Raw genomic sequence first — 20,747 nt, 5'->3', positions numbered from 1 at the left:
CGAAGGGCACCGGTCGGGGACAGAACGGAGACACGGGGGGGTACAGAGTGCACAGGGGACACGGGGGGGACACGGGGGGGACACCGGGGGATTCTCCCTCAGGACCCCGCGCGCGGGGACCCCCCGGCGGCGCGCGCCGCGCCCCCTCCCACCCCCGCCCGGCGGCGGCGCAGGCGCAGAGCGCCCGCCCGGTCCCTGTTTCACGGGGAGCGCGGGCCGCGGCGCCCGCGCCAAATAAGTCTCGGTGGCCGGTGCGGGCCGTGCGCCTGCGCGGGGCCCGAGAGCCGCGCGGCGGAGCCCCGCTCCCCCCGGCCCCGCTGCCGCCCTGCCCGCGCCCACCGCCGCCCGGCCCCAGCGCCCGCCGCCGCAGCCCGAGCGGGGCCCGCGGCACGCCGGCCCGAGGTAAGCGCCGGGCGCGGCCTCGCCCGCCGCGGGGCCTCCGCCGCACGCGCCGCCCGGGTCCCTGCGGAGCGTCAGGACGTTACGGCGGCGGCGGCAGCGCCCGGCCGCCCGCCCGCCCCGCGGCCCCCCCGCCTCCTCCTCCTCCTCTTCCTCCTCCTCCTCCTCCTCCTCCTCCCTGCCAGCGGGAGCGCGCCCACGCGCCCCTCTCACCCCCCCGCAACCCCCCCCTCCCGCGCCCGCCGCCCCGCAACGGGGACCGGGGGGATGGGGGAGTGGGGGGGACACCGCGGCGACAGCCGGGGCACCCCCTGCCCGCCTCGGCACCGGGGCACCCCCGGGAGACCCTCCCTCCACGTGCAGCGCCCTCCGCCCCCGTGCACCCCACTCTGCAAGCCGCCCCCCCCCCTCCCCCAGCCCTGCAGCCCCCCCGGCACCCCCTCTCCGTGTCCCCCTATGCTGCTCTCTGTCTTCTTCCCCCTCCTTGAGGCCGCTCGCCATCGTCTTGCAGCTTCCCTGCCGCTCTCTTCCGGGCTGCCCCCCAGCCGTGCACCCCCAGCATGTGTCCCCCCACTCCCGTGCAGCTGCAGCCCCCCGCCCGTGCTGCCTGTGCTGCTCTCCATCTCCTCTCTCCGTGTAGCCCTGGGCACCCTCTTGCACCCCATGGTCCCCCAACACCCTGTGCAGCTCTGTTTAACCCCCCTGAAGCCACCTCCCCACGCATCCATCCCCTGTCTCAGTACCTCTCTGCATCCACGCTGCATCCCCCTCTCTGTGCACAGCCTTGCTGGCTGCCCGCAGTGTAATCTGGTCTCTCTGCCCTCCTGATGCTGCACCCCAAAAATCTGTCTCCTCTCCCAGCTGTGCTATGCTTTTTTTCCTTTTATGTTTTCTTCCTCACTTCACCCCAAATCTTTCCCACAGCCCTTGACACACTCTCAGCACCCTGCAAGGTGCACCAGGAGGGACATGCATGGACACCCTGAGTCCTGGTAGAGCTGGGGTGCCCCTTGTCCCCATCCACAGCCCCACTGCTGGTGTGTTTTTAGCCACTTTTTCGATTACTTATGTTTTCAGCCCGCTTTTTCTCCATTTATTGCTGGTTCCTGCCCAGAGGCATCTGAGCAACACACGTGGAGTTCAGTCCCGTGATGCTGGGCAGGATGTCTGGGGCATCCTGAAGCTCAGGGGTGTTGTGAGTGATGCTATTCACTAAGTGGGAGGGGTCTTACCCCAAGATGAAGGACAAGGGTAGGGATAGAGTGACAGCAAAACTTGGAGTGGCTGAGCTGGAGGCATGTGAGCATCCGTGCTGCTGTGAAAACTGAAGTGCTTCTGCTGGTGGCTTTTTGCTGGGCTGGCACAGAGGGGCCATTGCACCTTGGATAGACTCTGTGGGCTCTGTGGAGATAAGGAGCACCTTGTGGTGTCCCTGTGGGTCAGGCAGGTGTTTCTGCAGGACATGAACTTGGTTGTGAAGTCACACTGGACGTGCTGGATCAGTGCTCTGCTCCAGCCATGGCCTGGGTAAGTGGTGGGAGCCAGGTGGCATCTCTGCTGTGCTCTGTGCCACTGTTTGGAGTTCTCCATGGGGGTCTGAGCCTGGGACAGCCAGACCTGGATGAGGTGTTCCCTTACCTGTCTCTGTGTGGGCTGCACCAGTGCTGTAGGTGCTGCAGGAGATGCTTTGTAGGCACCAACTTCTCCTTACCTGGACACAGGCTGAGCCCCAGCATTGTGGGCAGCAGGGCAAGGGAGGGGATTCTCACCCTCTGCTCTCCTCAGGTGAGACCCCGCCTGCAGTGTTGCATCCAGCTCTGGGGCTCCCAGCGTCAGAGGCATGTGGAGCTGCTGGAGCAAGTCCAGAGGAGGTCATGGAGATGTTCTGAGGGCTGGAGCACTTCTGCTCTAGAGACAGGCTGAGAGAGGTGGAGAAAAGAAGGCTCTGAGGAGACCTGAGAGTCCTTTTCAGTTCCTAAAGGGGCTCCAAGAAAACTGGAGAGGGAGTGCTGTCTTACAGCTATTGCTGATTTATTAGAAATGCACACTTTGAAATAGTTTCCAGATGTCACTGTTTCTGCAGGCTTGACATGCTTTTTTAATTTGATTTTTTTTGTGTGTGTGACTTTGGAGGAGGCAAGAATCCCTGTTTTACTGTGGAGGAGACAGTGACAAGCTCCTCCAACAGTGTGAAATCGTGAGATAGTTTGAAATACATTTGGAAACGTACCTTCTAACTGAGTATCTTACAGAGTTTATGGTGGATGCCAGGAACATTTTTTTTTGGACCTCTTTCACACTCTGCCCTTCAGCTCCTGCACCCCAGCCCATCATTGTCACCCAGCCTGCAGAGCCTGTGTTGGGTTGAGCTTCCCCTCATCCTTCCTCCTGCTATGGAGCATGGAGCACTTGGGGATTTGCTCATCCCCTTCTCCTCAGGAGCCTGGGTCCCTGCAGTCCCTTCTCTCCTTGCTCCCACCACACCCAGGATCCTTCCATGACCGAGTTCACCTTTTGACTCTGGCATTCCCCCATTTCTCCACAGGTGACTGAGCTGGTGGCTGTCCCGCTCCGGCCGCGATGGCGACGCCGGACGTCAGCGTCCACATGGAGGAGGTGGTGGTGGTGACCACGCCGGACGGCGCCGTGGACGGCACTGGCATGGAGGAGGTGAAGACAGTGCTGGTCACCACCAACCTGTCCCAGCACGGGTAAGAGATGGGTGCACGCTGAGGGGATGTGCTGGAAACCCTCCCGTGCATGGTTGTAAGTTGGGATTTATCCCCCGCGGCTTCCTCCTGCATCCCTGCTCACTGCGGGCACCTCAGTGGTGGCCATGGAGTGTCCAGTTCCTTGCTAGGGCTTCCCACACCAGGGCTCTGCAGCTCTGTGCAGAACAGGCTCCAATCTTTCTCTCTTTGAGAGGGGAAATAAGACTGACCCCAAATTCCTGTTTCTGAGTGCATTTGGATGTTGGAGTGGACACAAATCCAGTTGGAACAGGACACTAGTAGCTAAATCAGTGTTTTTCTGCTATTTATTTAATGATGGCTATGCTGAGCTCTGAACTCCCAGAGACAAGTTGTCCTCACCAGGTTGAGGGTGGTGCAGCTGAGCTCCCCTTCCTTCTAGGCTGAGGAGGTTTGGGGTCAGCTGGTTTTTGTCCAAGCCCTGCAGGAACCTCCACTGCCAGCAATAGGAGTGACAGAGGTGTCCTTGAAACAGTGTTGCTCTGAATGGAGAGGCACTGCTCAAAAAAAACCAGTGAAGGTCTGATTGTTAAAGTGCTGCTGTTTTGTCCAATTAGTGCCTTTTTGTTGGCATTTTATATTCAGGGCTGCTGTTTGTTCAGGTCTGGTCTGTTCAGTGGCAGGTTGGCCATGGCCAAAGAGCCTGGCTGGTACCTTGAAGGCCCACATAGCAGTGGATGCTGCTTTATTTCTCTGTGGCTTTTTGGGTGGGACAGAGCCCAGAGCCGTTTGTGTGTTTTGTTCTTTCGTGGGCAGAAAGTCCAAGTTCACACCTGGAGCTGCATCCAGGCTTGTCTGAAATAAGTGGGTGTTGAATGGCTGTTTATTGCTCTCCACAAGGTGTTTGTCTGCTTTTCTCAAACGTCTCTTTGTGTCAGTGTCCTGGGGCATTGGGCAGGGCAGAAGGTGACAGCTTCCCCTTGTGCTGGGGGTCGTTCCCCTTGTGCTGCTTCAACTGAGATAAAGCCCATTAATAGATGTAATTTTGGTAAAGAGTGGGCAGGGACAGGCAGAGGCAAGAGCTGTTGGTGCTAGGATGGGCAGGATCTGCCCTGCTCCTCCTCCACACCCTGGATCTGTGGGTGTTTCCAAAACCTCTTCAATTTCCAGAAGAATGGTGATGGTGGGGAAGAAGGGCTTTACTCCTCTTGTTTTCTGTCCCATGGAGACTCCCTTGGCTCCCTCAGTGGAGAAGCAGCCAGATGTGACTCTTGGGATGTGGCTGCTCTTGGATGCAGAATGGTTCCTGGTTGTCATGTGGCTCTGAGCCTCTACAGACCCGTGTGCAGCATTGTGTTGTTGGGAAAATGGATCATGGCAGAGGCTGGCTCAATCAGTTGATTTCCTTTCACTCTTAGTTCCCTTCCTGTTTTTCTTTGGAAACCTTTTCTCACCCTCCCAGTGTCCCCTGGATGGTCAGGAGCAGGACAGCTCCACACAGCACAGAGAGGAATGCTTTCATTTAGTCACAGCTGTGAGCAGAGATGTCTTGGCATGTATGAAGAGATTCCCTGAGGATTTTCCATGCCTCCCTCTGGAGAAGAGCCCCTGCACAGGCCCTTTGCTCCCCCATTCTTGGGGATGGTAGCGGGTTAATGGAAAGGATGTGAATTTTGGTGTCACAGAGTAAAACCTGCCTGACTGTCCTCACTGAGCAGGGCAGTGGGGTGGTGGTGGGTGGCAGCACGAGCCACCCATGGTCTCTCTGTGGCCTTGGACAGTTGCCCCCACCAGGCTCTGCTCCTCCTGGGGCAATGCCACAGTGGTGCTGGCTCCTCCTCCCTTTGCCTCTGATTTCCCTCTGCAGTCCCAGCTGGTGTCAGGAGAGCAGCTGCAGGCACGGGCTGGGATCCCTTGCTGTTGGCTCAGTCACTGCTCACATGGGGAGCTTTCTGTTTGCCTGGTGTGACACTTAAACCAAACTCAGCTTGGGGGTTGGTGCCTTTTTCTGGTGCTCATCTGGGTATGGGTTTGCTATTAAAAATACCCTCTGTACAACCAATTGTTAAGAGCTTAATTAGTTCATGTGTTCTTAAGGAAAAGGCTGAGGGAGATGGGAAAATAATAATGAGCAAAAGCTTTTCTCTTTGGTCTGTGAGAGGAGGGGATCTGTGCTTGATGCTCTGATGAGGTGCATGTATTTCTGATCAGCACAGGATTCTGGGGAAGACTTTTCTCTCTCAAGTTTCCAAGCAAGGCAGGAGCAGAAAGGAAAGGAGGCGCCAGCCCACTGAGTTATCTGCACATGCTTTCTTCTCTTCCTCCCATCTGGTTTATGGATCCTCCTGGGGAGGAAGATGAGAACCATCCTCCCCTGCCTTCGTCATGGCAACTGGCAAAGGCAGAGCCAGCTGGGGGGCTGCACTGCTGGGGCTTGGAAGGTGTTTGTGTTTTCCCTTGCCTCTGCCTCAGTCTGTTTCCCTGGGATGGGATGGGAGAAACAGCATGGAGACACTCGCCTTTTTTTGTGGTTTTCTCTCCCCCATGTGTTCATGGCAGACACAGACTTCGGTTGCCTGAATTTTTCATACAAGCTGGGAGTTGGTTTGTTTGTTTTCCTCTGGAGGTGAAAGGCGTGGGCTGGGTTATTCCTCCCCATCCAGTTGCACCTTTTGGTCATTTTTCGGAGCGGTGCAAATGCGGTGGAGTCCAGGAGGAAGCTCTGAAAGGTGCTGACTTTGCTGGAGGGTTTCTTCTGGGTAAGTTGGTGGAGGTTTTTTATCTGGAGGCAGGTCAGGGCTGTGGGGTGCTGGGCTTTGCATGCCAGAAGGGGTTGCTTCCTCTGGCACCCTGCTAAAGTGCCACTGCTGGCCTTTCACCTGCAGAAATGCAAGAACCCAGCAGCAAGCTGATGAAAAACCCCAGGTTAGAATTCTTCTGTCAGACTGCCACTTGTGTAATAATCACCTGCGTGCAAATGCCTGAGCTCAGAATTTACCTTTTTGAGTCCTTTCACATTACCCTCCCCGTGCTCTGCCAGGGCTCTGGGCTGGTGAGCTGCAGAGGCAGAGTCGTGTCCATCTTCTTTCTGTCATGGCAGGAGCTGGCTGCCCTCTCTGGAGCAGCATCTGAGAGCCACTCACCTGGTGAGGCTGAGCTGCCACCCACAGCATTCCTTATCTCTGTGCTGCTCCCCACAGGTACCTGCCCTGCAGCTGCTGAGGGGAGGGATGCTTTGAAGCTGCAGTTCCACCCTGGAGCTGTGTGTTAGGAGCCCAGAATGGAAAAACCAGTTGCTCTTGAATTTCCTTGTCCCCGTGGCATGGCGGGTGAGAAATGTGGTTGCCAGAGAGTTACTAGGACTGTCTTTTAATACATCCATGGAACCAAACTGAGGGAGGTTTCAGGTTTATTTTCTCTGTGGGGTCTTCCTAGGGAGTTTATATGGCAAAGTATGTGAAAAGCTAATTGTGTTTCTCCCCCTGTCCCTGTAGGTCAAGCTTACTGCAGCTTCAGTAACACCAAACATGCATCTTAAAAGGAGGGTAGACTTGGTTTAGGTATTAGGAAGAAATTGTTCCCTGTGAGGGTGGTGAGGCCCTGGCACAGGCTGTCCAGAGAAGCTGTGGCTGCTCCATCCCTGGAATTGTTCAAGGCCAGGTTGGACAGGGCTTGGAGCAACCTGGGATATTGGAAGGTGTCCCTGCCTGTGGGTGGGGCTTGGAGCAAGATGAGTTTTGAGGGCCCTTTCAGCCCAAACCATTCTGTGTTTGTATGAGAACCCATTAGGAATGGTCCCTGCTGAGCACTGGCTGTGATGTACAGGTGGATCCATAAGGGCACCAGAGTGGGCTCCCTCCCTTTGGGACCTCACCTCCAAAGCTGAGGGGGTGAGGAGCATGTCCCACATGCCAGCCAGAAGTGCCTGTGCCCTCTGAGTGTGGGAAGCTCCTTGGAGGGGCTCAGGGCTCTGTTCCTGTACCTGGGATGGGAGAACAGTGAGGGAGAGGGTGCTGTGCAGGACCCACTGTGTGACCCCAAGGGCAAAGTACCCAGAGAAGATGCAGATCTCAGCTTGGGGACAATGGAAGCAGCTGGATAGCCAGCTATTAATGAATGTCATGGATATATCAAGTTTTAAGAGACTCAGAGATTGTATTGCAAGTGTCTGTAACTCATGTTATCTCTGCTCACAAATCTGCTCTTGGGGTTTGTCCAACTCCTTTATAGTGTCTCTGTGGCTCCTTGAGGTCCTGCTCCCTGGAGCATCCTGCATACCAGGGGATTCAGCCAGTCCATTGCCCAGACAGCAGCAGCATGTTTCACACATGTTTTTCCTGGGGAAATCTCGGGCAAAGCTTCCAAAGGCTGGCAGTGACTTCTGAGCAAGGGGCTGTGCTGACAGCATCTCTCCATGCCAGCTCTCCAGCACGGGCTGGGCTGGAGGCAGATCCACAGGGCCAGGATTAAAGGGGAGGCAGGAGAGAGCTGGCCAGGCTGCTGACAGGGGCTTGCCTGCTGTGGGGTTCTTCATCTCCACATGAAAATTGGAGCTGAGCCTCCCAAACCCAGAGCCGACTCTTAGCTCTTGTGGGAAAATGTGATCCGAGGGACTTCTGAGGCAAAGTCTCCACAGGGCATCGGGTGTGGGGGTGGCACAGCCACATGGCTTAAGAATGCCTCTGCCTCTCTTCCCAGCAGTGACATCAACGAAGACACTCTGGAGACTGAAAATGCAGCTGCTGCAGCTGCTGCTGCCTTCACAGCCTCCACAGACCTGAAGGAAGCGGTTCTAGGTAGGTCAGCTCTTTCCATAGCCCCCTGGTGCCACCTGCACCCCCCTGGTGTGCCACAGCCCTGCGCTGGTGTCAGATGGGACACTCCCTGCACTGTTGTGCAGAGCTGCTGGGGCTCCGGGGGTGTTCTCCTGTGGGCCTTGGGGATGCTGTCCCAGCATCCAGGGGGGCTCGGTGACCAGCAGGGAGCTGGCAGTGGCTGCCTGGGCTGCTGCTGCCCTCTCCTGGTCCGGGATGAGTCCCCGTGTCCAGCCATCCCTGGCGCCTGCCATTCCAGCTTGCCACGGGATGTCAGTTTTGCAGCAACTTGCTGGCTTTGGTTGCAAGTAAAAGTGAGTTTAGGGAGAAAAGACTGATCAGCTGGGCTGGCGTTGACTTGAAACCAGTTTTACTTTAAAACAAAGGGTGACTCCACCCAGATAACATCATTCTCTTTTATCAAGAATGGATGACTTCTCATATTCCCTGTGCTCAGCTGCAGCTGGATTGGCATAAATCTTACTGGGCTGTTTTGCCTGAGAAATTTGGATACTTTCATAGCAAAGTGCAAGTGAGTGGTGGCCACAAACCCCAGCACACCCCACCATGCATCATCTGCTTGTTTGTTTTTTATTTTATTTCTGAGTTTCAAAACTATCATTGCATGTGTGGCTCAGGCACGTGAATCAGGAGCTGTGGCTCATGTTTCTCTTTGATCTGTCCCTTCCTCTGATCCCTGTGAGAAGTGAAGATGGCTGAAGATGAGGACAGTTTGGAGGCAGAGATTGTCTACCCCATCACCTGCGGGGACAGCAAAGCCAACCTCATCTGGAGGAAGTTTGTGTGCCCTGGAATCAATGTGAAGTGTGTGCAGGTGAGAACAGAGAGCCCAGCACTGGACTTGTGCTTTCCCCTTGCCCACATTGTGAGGTGACCTGGCTTGTCCTGGTTGTGATAAGCTTTGATCAGCTGCTTTGCATCAGAACCATGTCATGGTAGGGAAGGATGGCATTTTCCTGGTGCAGGGTACCTGATATTTGTCCTGACTAAATTGTGTAGTTCTGGTGGGAGAGATGGTGCCTCAGTTTAATGTGTTATTGAAAATTTGAGAAATTTGGGCACTTGCAGTGTCTGCTCAGTTGCAAAGTTTGAGGAGTGTATTGACTGAGGACCTACTGAAGAGTTGCTGCTGTGTCCCGGGTAACTCATGGTTAAAATTTACATGAATTCAGGAACATGCCACGAGTGAGTCATTGCTGGCATTTGTACACAGCCCAAACAATACCCTGCTGAGGGAGAGTCTCCTTGGGCTCCAAAAGGACAGTCCTTGCCCTTCCCAGCAGAGGTGGTCTCCTCTATCCATGAGGCAGAGGTTAGCTGCTGCTGGCTCCTAAAATCTATCCTCTCTGCCCTGGAGCCCTTGTCCTTGTTCAGAGATGCAGTTTCTCAGGCAGTAACAGTGAGTTGCTCTCTGTTGGTCAGCATGGCCATGGAAAAGAGGAGGCCTGGCTTTGGGAAATCCTTTGAGATGGGCTGTACTGCAGCTCTTGAGAGGACTGCCTGGGTCATGGTTGGACTCGAGGATCTTGCAGGACTTCTCCTCCCTTAGTGGTTCTATAATTCTGTGATCCTGCAGGTTGCTGTTGGGTTCAGGCACGGTTGGGTGTGTAGGGCAATAAAATAGAGGGAAGAGTTGGCACGGTGTGTGCCAGCTCCCTGAAGCTGGTTTGCAGTAGCAGTGGGCGTGCACGGCCAGAGAGGCCAGAGGTTCCCTGATACCAATGGTTGGGCTTGGGAGCAGGAGGTCAAAGACCAATTGGGCTTCTTCTCTCTCCCCTATGGGGTATAACGTGCCTCTGGACCCAAATGTTAGAGTGCAGCCCAGCTTTCACTGGGTCCATTGTTGGTGGGAGCGTGAGCAGCTCCCTGCTGTTAATGATACTTTGCACAAGCCATGGGTGTTTTGCCAGCTGTCCTGCCTGAGCTGGGCAAACTCACACACCCCTGAAGCCTTGGCTTGAAGCAGCTGTTAACTAACCATTAGTGACAGCAGTGCTTGGCTTTAATCTTTCTAACTTGGGCAGTGTTCTCTGGGGTGGGGAGTGCCTGGCAGCCATCTGTTTTGGGGGCGCTCAGCGGCACGTGGAGGCTGCAGCCACTGCCGGGCACTGGGAAGTGTCACCAGGCTGCAGCTGAACCCTGCTCACAGGGCAGCCTTGGCTTGTTTATGGCTCGTGGCACTGATGTTGGCACCCCTGCCTTTTGCAGTTTCATGATCACCTAATCAGCCCCAAGGAGTTTGTCCACCTGGCAGGCAAGTCGACCTTGAAGGATTGGAAGCGGGCGATCCGGATGAACGGGATCATGCTCCGGTCAGTGCCTTCCTTTGTGTCTCTGGACACTTCTGGGGGTTGTGCTGGGCTGGAACACAACCTTTGGAATGGCAGTTTTGCTGCTGAGGGAGCAAATGAACCACTATAAACGTTTGTTTGAATGACAGCCTGGTCCCAGATGTGGTCAGTCCAAGGGCTTTGTTCTGTCCTTGTGCTTAGGGAATAATTTGGGGCAAGAAATATTTCTCTGGCTTTTTCAGGCCTTCAACAACACCGAGTTTCCAGCTGGTGTAGGGACACTGGAAATTTTAATGGCTGTTGGTGGTTGAGCCATGCTGTCTGTGGATTCTCAGTGTGACTCACCAAATGAAATCAGTCTGGTCATCACCAATGCTCTGGTTGCAGCACTCCTGCTTGACATCACTTCTAAATAAGTCCTTGGCAAAAAAAAAAAAAGCTTCTTTATTGCAAACATTTCTCTTCTCTAGTATTAACTACAGTAATTCAATTCCTCTATGGTCCTCCTGAACACCAGCCTGAAACTGTGATTTAATTAAAGTCTTTCTCTGCCTTTGGACAGGATAAAAAAGAATCACCTCTTTCCCCAGGAATTGTCAGTGGTTTTGTGCTCTTTTCACAGGGTGACATTGCCTTTCCCTGTATTATTCTACTTCAATGCAGGCATCTCCTGTATTCCTTTTAAGCAGCTTTTGCTCCACATAAATTTTGCATAATAGGTTTAGGCTTTGTCAAGGCAGGGCTTTAAGAGGGGGGAAAAAACATTTCAGGGAAGTGTCTGAAGGCAAACCCAGCAGCCCATGGGAGCACATCTCTGGAAGCTTAGGTGGTTGTTGGCCAGGAAGGCCTGGGAATGTTTTGGAGATAATGTTCTTGGATTGGAAGATCCCATGTTCCAGTGTTGGCACTCCCTTTGAATGTGATGAGAGACCTGATTTTAGTTTCTAGATACGGTTATGTCCTGTCTCCTTTTGAGCTAAAGAGTCAAAAAGGCAAGAAAGAAGCTCCCTGTGGTCTCACCCTGAACTGAGACTCCAGCTGATCCTTTGGTTGGAAGCTGGAGCTTTAGAGGGGATGCTCTGGTGGTACCAGATAGGGGGTCTCTCTTCCTCTTCCTTCCTCAAGAACTGAGTTAGCCAGTCCCAGTAAGGGCTCCTGCTGGCTCTGCCTGCTCTCCTGGTGTTTTGGGACTCAGAAGTTTGGGGTGAAGGCTGCCAGGAGTGATCTCAGAGCTCTTAGCTGTTGCTGATGTGCCTGTCCTTGTGCTTGGTCCCTGTCTTCAGGAAGATTATGGACTCAGGAGAGCTGGATTTTTATCAGCACACAAAGGTCTGTTCCAACACCTGCCGGAGCACCAAAATTGACCTGACAGGAGCCAGGGTGTCCCTGACCAGCCAGACATCCACAGAGTACATCCCTCTGACCCCTGCCTCTGCTGATGGTACGTGCAGCCCTTCCTCACCCTCGGCAGGGCCTTTGACACATCAAAGCCCACGAGTGCCACATGACCAAGGTCCCTGTGGCTGCCCCATCCCTGGAAGTGTCCAAGGCCAGGTTGGACAGCACTTGGAGCAATCTGGTCTAGTGGATGGTGTCCCTGCCCATGCCAGGGGGTTGGAATGAGATGAGCTTTGAGGTCCCTTCCAACCCAAGCCGTTCTCTGATTTTATGAATTTGACCTATAATTACAGGCGATTGTTTCATTGGAAAGCGTTCTAATTTTGAAATAATTCTGTATTTAACTCCTTTTGCCCCTGAGCATTAAGAACAGCCCTGAAAGTGCCCCACACCCCAAGCTCCTGGTGGTACCTCTGGGACAGGATAAGCCCCTTGGCTGGCTCTGCAGAGCACCCATCCATCACATCCTGGTATTGTGGTGGGGAAGCTGATGCACAGCCCAGCCCAAGAACTCCAAGAACCCCTGTTAAACATGAGCTCACCAATGAGAGATGTTTGCCAGCTGCTGGGCTGTGCTTGAAATAACCAGAGCCCTGAAAGCTGTGGAGTAAAGGAGGAGAGGGACTGGATTTAATGGCTGCAGCTGAGCATTCCAAAGGCTCTGCACAGCTCTGTGGGGCTCTGGCCAGATTCCATCCATCCCGCTCCTGCACACGGCATGAATGACGCCTGTTCCCCAGCTCTATGGTAACAAAGCTGCTGAGATTTGGCAGAGCTGGAGGAAAGGAGGGATCCCCCCTGCATCCCCGTGCAGTGGGGGGCTGCTCTTCCCTTGGAGGCTTTAGAAACCCTCCGGACAGATGGTGGCTGGGTAAAAAGGGCTGCCAAAAAAAATCACTCTCAATCTGTTTGACTTTTGCCCTGAGCAATGCTGGTGTGTTTTCAGGGGGGAACGGGAGGGAAATGCTGCTCTCAAGCATGTGTTCTTGTGCTGCAAAGGTTGCAGGAGCAATCCCTGGGGATTGCACTCTAATGTAGGAAAATGAGCACAGCTGGCACAGCAGCCACTTGGGTGTCTCCGTTCAGCATTGAGATCTGCATTCAAACAGATGTGATCCTCTGCAATATAAAGGAGAAGTACAGAAATGCAGCAAGGGAGTGCTTCCTTTGGAAACAGCCTGTGAAAATACAGGGAAAAATCAGGACCTGGGAATTTTTTTCTCTTCTTTTTTGCTATTGGTTGCAGTGAACGGATCCCCGGCTACAATAACCATAGAAACATGCGAGGATGCCAGCGATTGGAGCACCAGCATTGGAGGTATGGCTTGGGATCCCGCAGGGCTCGCTGGGTGGAGGAGATGTGGGCAGACAGGGAAGCAGCAGGGTAAGGAGCAGGAAGGACCCTCTTCTCAGAGCAGCCTTGCACGAGCCTCCACTGGGATTATTCCTTCTGTGCTGGTGGACAGCACTGTGTTACATCCCTCCGGTGTGCGGGCTGGCTGCGCAGCCTCACGATGAAATTGTCTCCAAGTACCAACAAATCAAAGCCAGGGCCAAATGTAGCTCTGGGGGGAAAAAAATTCTTATCAGAGGGGTCATGAAATCATTCTCCGTGGTTGGTGCTACTGGCTGTAGCAAAGTGTCCTGTTGGTGTGGGACAGGGTGGGGAGAGCATATCCTCCTTTGTGTCCTGCTCTGGGTGGGCTTTACCCCAGCCCTGGGACCTGAGGGGCCTCTCCCAGCCCAGCAGGACTGCGCCCCTGCAGGGGTGTCCACAGGGAACCCATATCAGATTACCATTAAACCCTGCTGAGGATTTTGAGGTTCTCCCTTGCTTCCTCTTTCTCCAGATGACACCTTTGCTTTTTGGCAAGGTCTGAAGGACAGTGGTCTCCTGGAAGAAGTGATCCATGAGTTCCACCAGGAGCTGGTGGAGACCATGAAGGGTTTGCAGCAGCGAGCACAGGATCCCCCGCTGCAGCTCGGGGGTAAGGTCCTGGACATGGGTGGTCAGTCCTCTTGGGAGAGGGGCTTGTGGATTTTTTTTATCCTTAGGGGGATCTTGATGGCACAATAGGGACACAGCTCATCATAAAAAAATCTCATTTCTGGCTGATTGGTGAGGCTGCGCTTGGGGATAATTCAGATGATCTCAGTTCTCCAATTCCCCGTGCCTGGAGCTTCCTCTCTTCTGGGTCTGGGTCTGGGTCTGGACAAATGCTTGGCTTGGGAATTGAGGTGGAATTTAGGCCATTGGAATAATGATGCAGCAAGCAGCTACTGTGCCAGCAGATTTCTTATCACCCCTGCTAAGCAGGAGAGGACTGTTTACACGGCCAGTGACCTCTTGCCCTTTCTCATGGCTTCTGCCTTCTCCTCTTCCCCAGCCTCTTGCATTACCCTCCCGCAGATTTTGGCTGTCTCAGCTGGACACGTTTGTTGTGTGGCTTTTGCCAAGTAACAAATAGTTTGTGCAGGGAATTTTGCTTCCTCAAAGATCCTGTGTCTTGTTTTTAAGATGCTGTTTTACTCAACAACGTAGTCCAGAACTTTGGGATGCTGGATCTGGTCAAGAAGGTCCTGGCCAGCCACAAGTGCCAGATGGATCGCTCGAGGGAGCAGTACGCACGGGATTTGGCAGGTATGCCCTGGACACAGCAGTGTGGCACCGGGCATTGCTGCCCATGCATTTTCTTCTGGGCTGAGAAAATGGGGGTTGTGTTAAAGCTGGTGGTGTTAAACCAGCCACACCAGCCATTGTCACAGAGCTCTGGGAAGCTTGTCCAGGATCCAGGCTGAGCCAAACCTCTTCTCTCTCCAGCTCTGGAGCAGCAGTGTGACGAGCACCGCAAGCGAGCAAAGGAGCTGAAGCACAAATCACAGCATCTCAACAACGTCCTGATGACCCTCACACCCGTCTCTGTTCCCACGCCTCTGAAACGCCCCAGGCTGACCAGGGCCACCTCCGGACCAGCTGCCATCACCTCCCAAGTCCTGTCCCAGCCAGCGCAGCTCACTGTCACCCCCGGCGTGCCAGTGTCCCAGATTGCCAATCTCCCTCTTGGCAAAGTGGTCTCGGCCCTCCCTCCTTCGGTGCTGGGGAAGAGCCCAGCCCAGCCCCCTGCTGCCAGCTCCCCCGCCTCCCCTCTGCTGGGGGGGTACACGGTGCTGGCCTCGGCCGGCTCCACCTTCCCCGGCACGGTGGAGATCCACCCGGACGCTTCCAACCTGACGGTGCTGAGCACGGCTGCGGTCCAGGATGGCAGCACGGTGGTGAAGGTGGTGAGCCCCTTCCAGCTCCTGACCCTTCCAGGACTTGGCACGACCATCCAGAATGTGACACAAATAGCTCCCGGTGGGAGCACGGTTGTGACTGTCCCGTCCGGCGGCACAGAGGCTGCCGGGGACGAGCACGCTGCCGCCGCCATCGAGGTGACCGCAGTGGCCGATGAGGCGGAGCAGAAGTGAGAGGGGGGACTCGCCTGGAGGGACGCTGGCCGTGCCACTCTGGGGGGAACTGCCTCTTCTCTGGCTGCGCTGTGGGACGAGGAGCGGTGTCGTGAGGGGCACGGGCTAACAAGACTCAGAGTGGCTCGTGTTGGGAGCAAGGAGGTTCAGGTCAGAGGGAAGGAGGGGGGAGGAAGGATGCCTGGAGAAGGGAAAGGCAGAAATGCTCTGCCTTGTTTGGAGGAGGGAAGAAAAAAAGAGCTTATTTTTTTACAAAGCTTTCCTCCCCTGTTCTCTTGGAGTAGTTTTACTGCTCTGGGTCATCAGCCCAGCCTTGTTGGCGGGCACAGCTGGAGTGGTGTCCATTGGAGGAGTGGGCAGGAGCAGGGAGAAGGTGGTAGCAAAAGGAAGCTGCCAAAGGGTCTGGTGTGCAGGGAGCTGGCTGCTCCCCATCTCTAGGGGCTGCAGGAGTGGAGAGGGATACCAAGAGCAGGAATACTGTGGATGTGTACAATCATTGACACCAGGAAGGGCTCTGGCAGCATGGGCACAGGCCCTGGGAGGTTGGGTTTTGTGCGTGACACTGGTTTGGGTGGCAGAAACAAGTGGGAGCTGTTGTGACAGTGGGCATGGTGGTTGCCCAGGTCTACTGGGGAAGAAGCAGCAAGACAGGAGCCCAGAGGGCTGAGAAGAGCTGTGATTTCTGAGGATTTGGGATCTTTTTCTAGTTTTCTCAAAAAAAAAAAAAAAATCCATTATTGGGATTTTTTTAAGCCAAGGCGATTTTTAAGCAAAGCCCTGGTTGGGAAGCTCCTTCTGCATGGCAGAGCCGTGCTGCAGAGCGTGCAGAGCTGTGCCCCACGGCCTGGGGAGCTCACGCTTCCTCACGAGGGCAGACCCTGCTGTCCCCAGTCCCCAGCATCCCACGGGAGCCGGACACTGCCATTCCCTCCCTGCTGGGTTCAAGCAGCTGTTCTGTAACGGGGTGGTCGACCCCCCAGTTCTCCTTCAGCCGCCCCACTCGCTGCGACTCACCAGGTCCCATGCCAGGGCCTGTGTGTCTCACGCTGTCTCTGGCTGGAAGGAGTCGGGTGCTTGGAGTGTTGGAGTTTCTCCAAACTTGATCTGGCAACAGCAGCAACGACAGGTCACTTTATTGAGTAATAAATATTTTTTTGAAAGAATGTCGCTGGTTTATTGTGTTTTCTCTGTCCAGGTATAACAGCTGGGATTGTGAAATGGGGCTAAGGCAGGACAGAAACACACTTTTCTAAATATAAATGTGCTTGTCCTCTGTGTTCCCTCTGGCCGTGGGTGTGCAAGGAGCCTGAAACGTGGCTCCAAAGTCTGGTTGTCCGTGGCACGGCTGGGACTGGCTGCACCCAGTGCTGATAACCGCTGGTCCCCAACCTGTGGTTAGGAGAGTTTTGACACGTAATCAGGAAGAAAAGTGATCTATTCCTCTGAAGCATTAGATTTTGTTTCGTTTTGGCCGAGACTCAGCTGAGGCCACAGTTGATGAGGAGGAGTCCTGCCTTATCAGAGGTTTTTCCCTCCCAGCTGGCTGCTGCTAAGATATCACCGTCATATCTCTGTACTTGGGACAGCAGTAGCGTGCCAGACCAAGGACATATAAAGGGTTGTGATCACCCTGATCTGCCTTTTGCCTCTCCAACGTGAGCAGCAGTACTGAGCCACACCTGAGGTGGGTTTCCAGCCCAAATTCCCCCCTTCCTGTGCTGCAATGGTGAGTGACTGTCCCTCTGCAACACAGGGACACCTTTCCCCAGCAGGGCCAGGGCTGGAAAGCTGTGGTGCCTTTGCCCAGCCCTGGAAAGCTGTGGGCTGAGCATACTACTACAGCCACCTCTGCTTTGGCCAAACTCATCTGGGTTTTCCAGGGGCTGTAGAAGAGGGAATGTTCAGGTGGAAAGGGGACGGCTGGAGAGACCTCCTGGCTCCTCTTTAAAGGCATCTGAGAGGTGGCAGTGGAGTGTGGGGTGGGACAGGATTTGTGTCAGCTCTATGTTGGTGTGGGCAGCAAGGGCAGGGCAGAGCAAGCAGAAGGCAGCAGCTCTTTGGCTCCGTGCACCTTTACCTGCCCTGGAGACTATGGATCACCTCACCGGCAAAGCATTCCCAGCGTGGGTGTACTCTGCCCTGCAAAGCCGCTCTTCCTTGGGATGTAAACAGCTCCCCAAGCAATAAAAGCTCGGCAGGCAGATTTGGGCCGCTGCAATTCTCCCCTCCCTTTGCAGCGGCTCTCGGGGCAGCCCGTCAGGGAGGTGCCGGGGGGGCAGCCCTGTGTCCCTGGAGAGGCCGCCTCCCTGGAGGGGACGCTCCGGGCTGCCCCGGTGAAGCGCTCCGCTCCCGGGCTGCCCGTGCTGCTCCGAGTGCGCCGCGGGGCTTCCCCGCCCGGCCCGGGGCAGCTGGGGCTCGCAGAGTCAGCAACTCGCGGTGGGATGAGGGCTGAGAAGGAAGAGCAAAGAAGGGAAGTTGTCTGCAGCGAGTTGTATGCAGAGATTATCAGCGTCTGGATGAGCGGCCTTGGGCTGGATGTGGCCGTGGGCGATCTGGCGACATTCCCTGGCCGGGGGGAAGTCCCGTGTGAGCTGGTCTTGCAGCCCTGGCTTCAGCAGGAGTGGTACAGCATTGCTCGTGGAGAGCACATCCCACCTGTGGATCCCCATGGCACTGAGCTCTGGGGATCTGCATTGGGGAGCCCCCAAGGTCCCCTCCAGGGGGCTGCACCCCTCACCGTGGGCTCCCAAGGCCGCAGTGGGTGTCGTGCACCCACAGCTGGGACATTGCTGTGGATCCCAGTGAGTCAACCCGCTCTGTGAGCCTGGGGTCCCTGGGCAGGGCTGGGGCTCTCAGCACCCATTCTACCAGCCTGGCGCTGCCAGCACTGCCTTCCTGGGGTCCCCTCAGGTGCTCAGGCTGCGACCTGCTTCCCTTTCCTCCCGCGGGGAGCCCAGGGCTGCTCTGCTCACTGCCGGGTGTAGAGGACTCGCACCCAGAGACAAAATTACGTAAGGGCTGCGGATGACTCATGCCAAATCCCTGCTTTTTCCTGGATTGTGCGGTGATGGAGAATCAGCCACTTGCATTTTCTCCTCCAGGTGTCCACGGGAGCAGAGTGCAGTGTTTGGGAAAGAGCAGAGGCTCCCACTTCCCGGCAGCACCGCGAGCAGAGCTTCGCCACGGTCCTGCCTGGCTGCTGCCTGTGGTGCCAGGGAGTGGGGGCTGTGAGAAATCACCAATTCCTCGCTCTCTGCGTCTCTCTGGGCAGGTTAGGGCTGTTACCGGGACAGGAGATGCTCCAGCATCCTCTCGGGAAGGCTCTCCCAGCTCCCAGCAACTTCCTGGGACAAGCGGGGGGTGTGCAGTACACAAAGGGCAGCGTCTGGCGCCGGGGCGGGGAGCAGCAGCGATGGTTTCCTGGGGAAAACCGCTCCGCGACTGTCGGCCGTGTCACCTCAGGAATGGAAACCGAAACTCAGAGCTTTCGGTTCGGCGTTTGTTTGTCTAAAATCGGCAGATCCTGGGTTTCGGCTCTCCCCCGCCCTAATGCTGTGGATGCGGTGACGCTGCTTTGCCTCCTCCCTGCTCCAGCAGCGGCTTCCTGCGCCCCGCCGCCGGCGATGGAGGCACGGCAGAGCCGCCGCTGCTCCCGGCGCTGCCCCGCCGCTCCTGGCTGAGAGATGAGCAGGGCCGGAAGCTTTATGTAATACAGCGAAAGCTGTTTGCTTCTAGAGCTGGAGGGAAAATATCCCACCTGTAAAATCAGTGGAAACTCCAGATATCCCACCTGTAAATCCAGAGTGAAGCCTCAGTGCCAGGCTGTTCTGCCTGGGTGAGCTGGGCACTGCCCGTCCTGGCTCGGGCACCTCAGGGGAGTAGTGCCAGGTATTTCGTTTGCTTTTCACTGTTGCCTGATGCTGTCACAGAGACCTTTGCTGTGTTTTAGAGTCAGGGCTGCAGAGAGGATGATTCCTGCCCCAGGCAAATGGGGATGGACTCCATCACTATGGACCACTCTGATACCAGGGCTGGGCTTTGCTTGGTCACTCCTTCCCAGGCAGGGATGGGATTGGTGCTGCTCAAACCATAACAGTTCCCATGGTAGCTGCAAGGACAAAGCTGGGGAGCCCTTTCCTGGATGGGAACACTGAGCACAGGGGCTTCATGGGGTCAGATCCTGCTGTAGGGCTGAGCCACCCACTGCTCCTCGCTGGCAGAGCACAGAGTGCAGCAGAGCCTGGCAGCCGTGGCCCTGTGCAGGTGGCCGTCCTGCCACAGGTCCAGCAGTGACCAGGGTGTTGTTGCACAGCCCTGGTGGCTTTGCTGCCCAGGAATACCTGGTTTCCACAGCCCCCCAGTGCTCTGCTGGGATCCATCCAGTGCCCTCTGCTCCGGTGGGGTCTGTCCAGCACCCACAGGCCTGGGCTGCCCCACTCCTCTCCCTGGTGGGAAAACCCTTTCCTTGGCTCCGCAGGGTGCTGCTGGATGGTAGCAAGGTGCGAGCTCCCTCTGAGGCACCCAGTGGCTTCGACTGCACAGAACAGGAAGGTCAAAAGCATCGTTTCTCTTCCTCCTTCCACCGGTGTTGACAAACATGCCGGAAAACACTCTCTGCCCCTCCTTCCTTCCTGCTCCAGTGCAGCATGCCCCGCAGGCTGGCTCTGTGTTTCCTCCTCCCATTTGCTTTGAGGAAAAACTTTTCTTTTGTCACTAAGGCTGCCTTAGCGTTGAGGTGGCACCACCAAGCTGGTGCCCATCTGCAGCTGGAAGGATTGAGCAGCGTCCCCATCAGCAGGGACACTTTGCCTCTGGGGCCTGGGGCGATTTTTTACAGCCACTTGCAGCTGGAGGTGTGTTCGTTTTTCCTGGTTGTTTCCAGGGCTTGCAGCTGGCTTCTGGCATGAAGATAATTCCATTAAGTGGGAACGCTGGGGCTTGACCGCAGTGTTTGGCACAGCAGCTGCTTTACAGGTCAGGGCTTTCTGAAGCCTTGTGTCCAGGCTGGTGAGATGCGGCTGCTGTTGTGGTTTCCTGGGGTTTTGCTTGGGTGTTTCAGGGTCATATCAAGTTGCAGGGGTTTTTGGTTCTATGTGTTTTATCCCCAAATTTGCCCCATCACCAAACCGCACAGGGGGAGGGCTGGGATGAGGTGCTAAGCTGTTGTGGGATGGGTTTGGTGAGGTGGGAAGGGGCTGAGAATGGGCTCCACAGCCCTGGTGCTGAGGATCCCGATCCCCTCCTCCTCGGGCGCTGAGCATCAGCTGATGGTGCTCGTGTGGTAACGCGTGCCCACAAACTGGGGTGCGGGGTGTTACCCCCCGGCTGTCGGTGCTGCCCCACGAAACACGATGCAAACGAGACTCGCCTGCTGCCAGGGGTGTATTTGGCGTTTGAGGTTTTTTTTTGGCTCGAGGCTGAGCACTGCAGCGGGTGCATCGCGCCAGGCGGGGAACCGAACGGAAAACGAAAGTGATGATGAACAGAAAGGAGGGCAGCGCTCTGCACCCCACCCCCGCCCCCCCGAGCCCCGATAAAAAGGAAGCTGCCGGGGGCGCCGGGCTGAGGACTGGGACTGCTGCTCAATATTCCCTTAAAGCTCCGGTGCCGCCGCTCCCGGCTCTGGAACGAATCTGAGCGCGGGGAATCCCGATGTGCAGGTGAGC

General features: G+C 55.8%; 2 protein-coding genes across 11 annotated transcripts in view; both read left to right on the top strand.

Annotated features, from left to right (window-relative positions):
* Positions 1-208: 208 nt before the first annotated feature.
* Positions 209-16,244, top strand: GMEB2 (glucocorticoid modulatory element binding protein 2). Of its 8 annotated transcripts, none has more exons than XM_038158792.1 (10): positions 209-402; positions 2,945-3,110; positions 7,791-7,885; positions 8,608-8,738; positions 10,133-10,236; positions 11,499-11,656; positions 12,860-12,931; positions 13,464-13,601; positions 14,132-14,254; positions 14,435-16,244. In XM_038158792.1, exons 2-10 carry the CDS (start codon positions 2,980-2,982, stop codon positions 15,079-15,081), a joined length of 1,599 nt encoding a protein of 532 aa, XP_038014720.1. In that variant the 5' UTR covers positions 209-402; positions 2,945-2,979; the 3' UTR covers positions 15,082-16,244. The 8 variants fall into 8 exon arrangements, with proteins under 8 accessions (XP_038014720.1, XP_038014721.1, XP_038014714.1 ...); XM_038158793.1 differs by having other exon boundaries at positions 210-402; positions 8,611-8,738; XM_038158786.1 differs by having other exon boundaries at positions 211-402; positions 7,788-7,885.
* A 111-nt stretch (positions 16,245-16,355) lies between these two features.
* Positions 16,356-20,747, top strand: part of HELZ2 (helicase with zinc finger 2) — a 29,995-nt gene continuing 25,603 nt past the window's right edge. Inside the window, exon 1 of one of the 3 annotated variants that reach the window (XM_038158780.1) lies at positions 16,356-16,765. The gene's annotated coding sequence lies outside the window, so the exon portion shown is untranslated. The other 2 variants (XM_038158782.1, XM_038158779.1) reach the window with 2 other exon arrangements.

This window comes from Motacilla alba, chromosome 20 (assembly GCF_015832195.1).
Source record: "Motacilla alba alba isolate MOTALB_02 chromosome 20, Motacilla_alba_V1.0_pri, whole genome shotgun sequence".
Taxonomy (NCBI): Eukaryota; Metazoa; Chordata; class Aves; order Passeriformes; family Motacillidae; genus Motacilla; species Motacilla alba.
The sequence above is the reverse complement of the archived record's forward strand: the minus strand, read 5'-3'. Positions and strand labels throughout refer to the sequence as shown.

Excerpts from the sequence above, each read along its gene's own strand:
- GMEB2 (XM_038158786.1), top strand. The coding sequence starts at position 2,980 with ATGGCGACGCCGGACGTCAGCGTCCACATGGAGGAGGTGGTGGTGGTG. Across the intron at positions 3,111-7,787 it reads ACCAACCTGTCCCAGCACGG|CAGTGACATCAACGAAGACA; the intron begins GTAAGAGATGGG and ends CTCTCTTCCCAG. Across the intron at positions 14,255-14,434 it reads GTACGCACGGGATTTGGCAG|CTCTGGAGCAGCAGTGTGAC; the intron begins GTATGCCCTGGA and ends TTCTCTCTCCAG.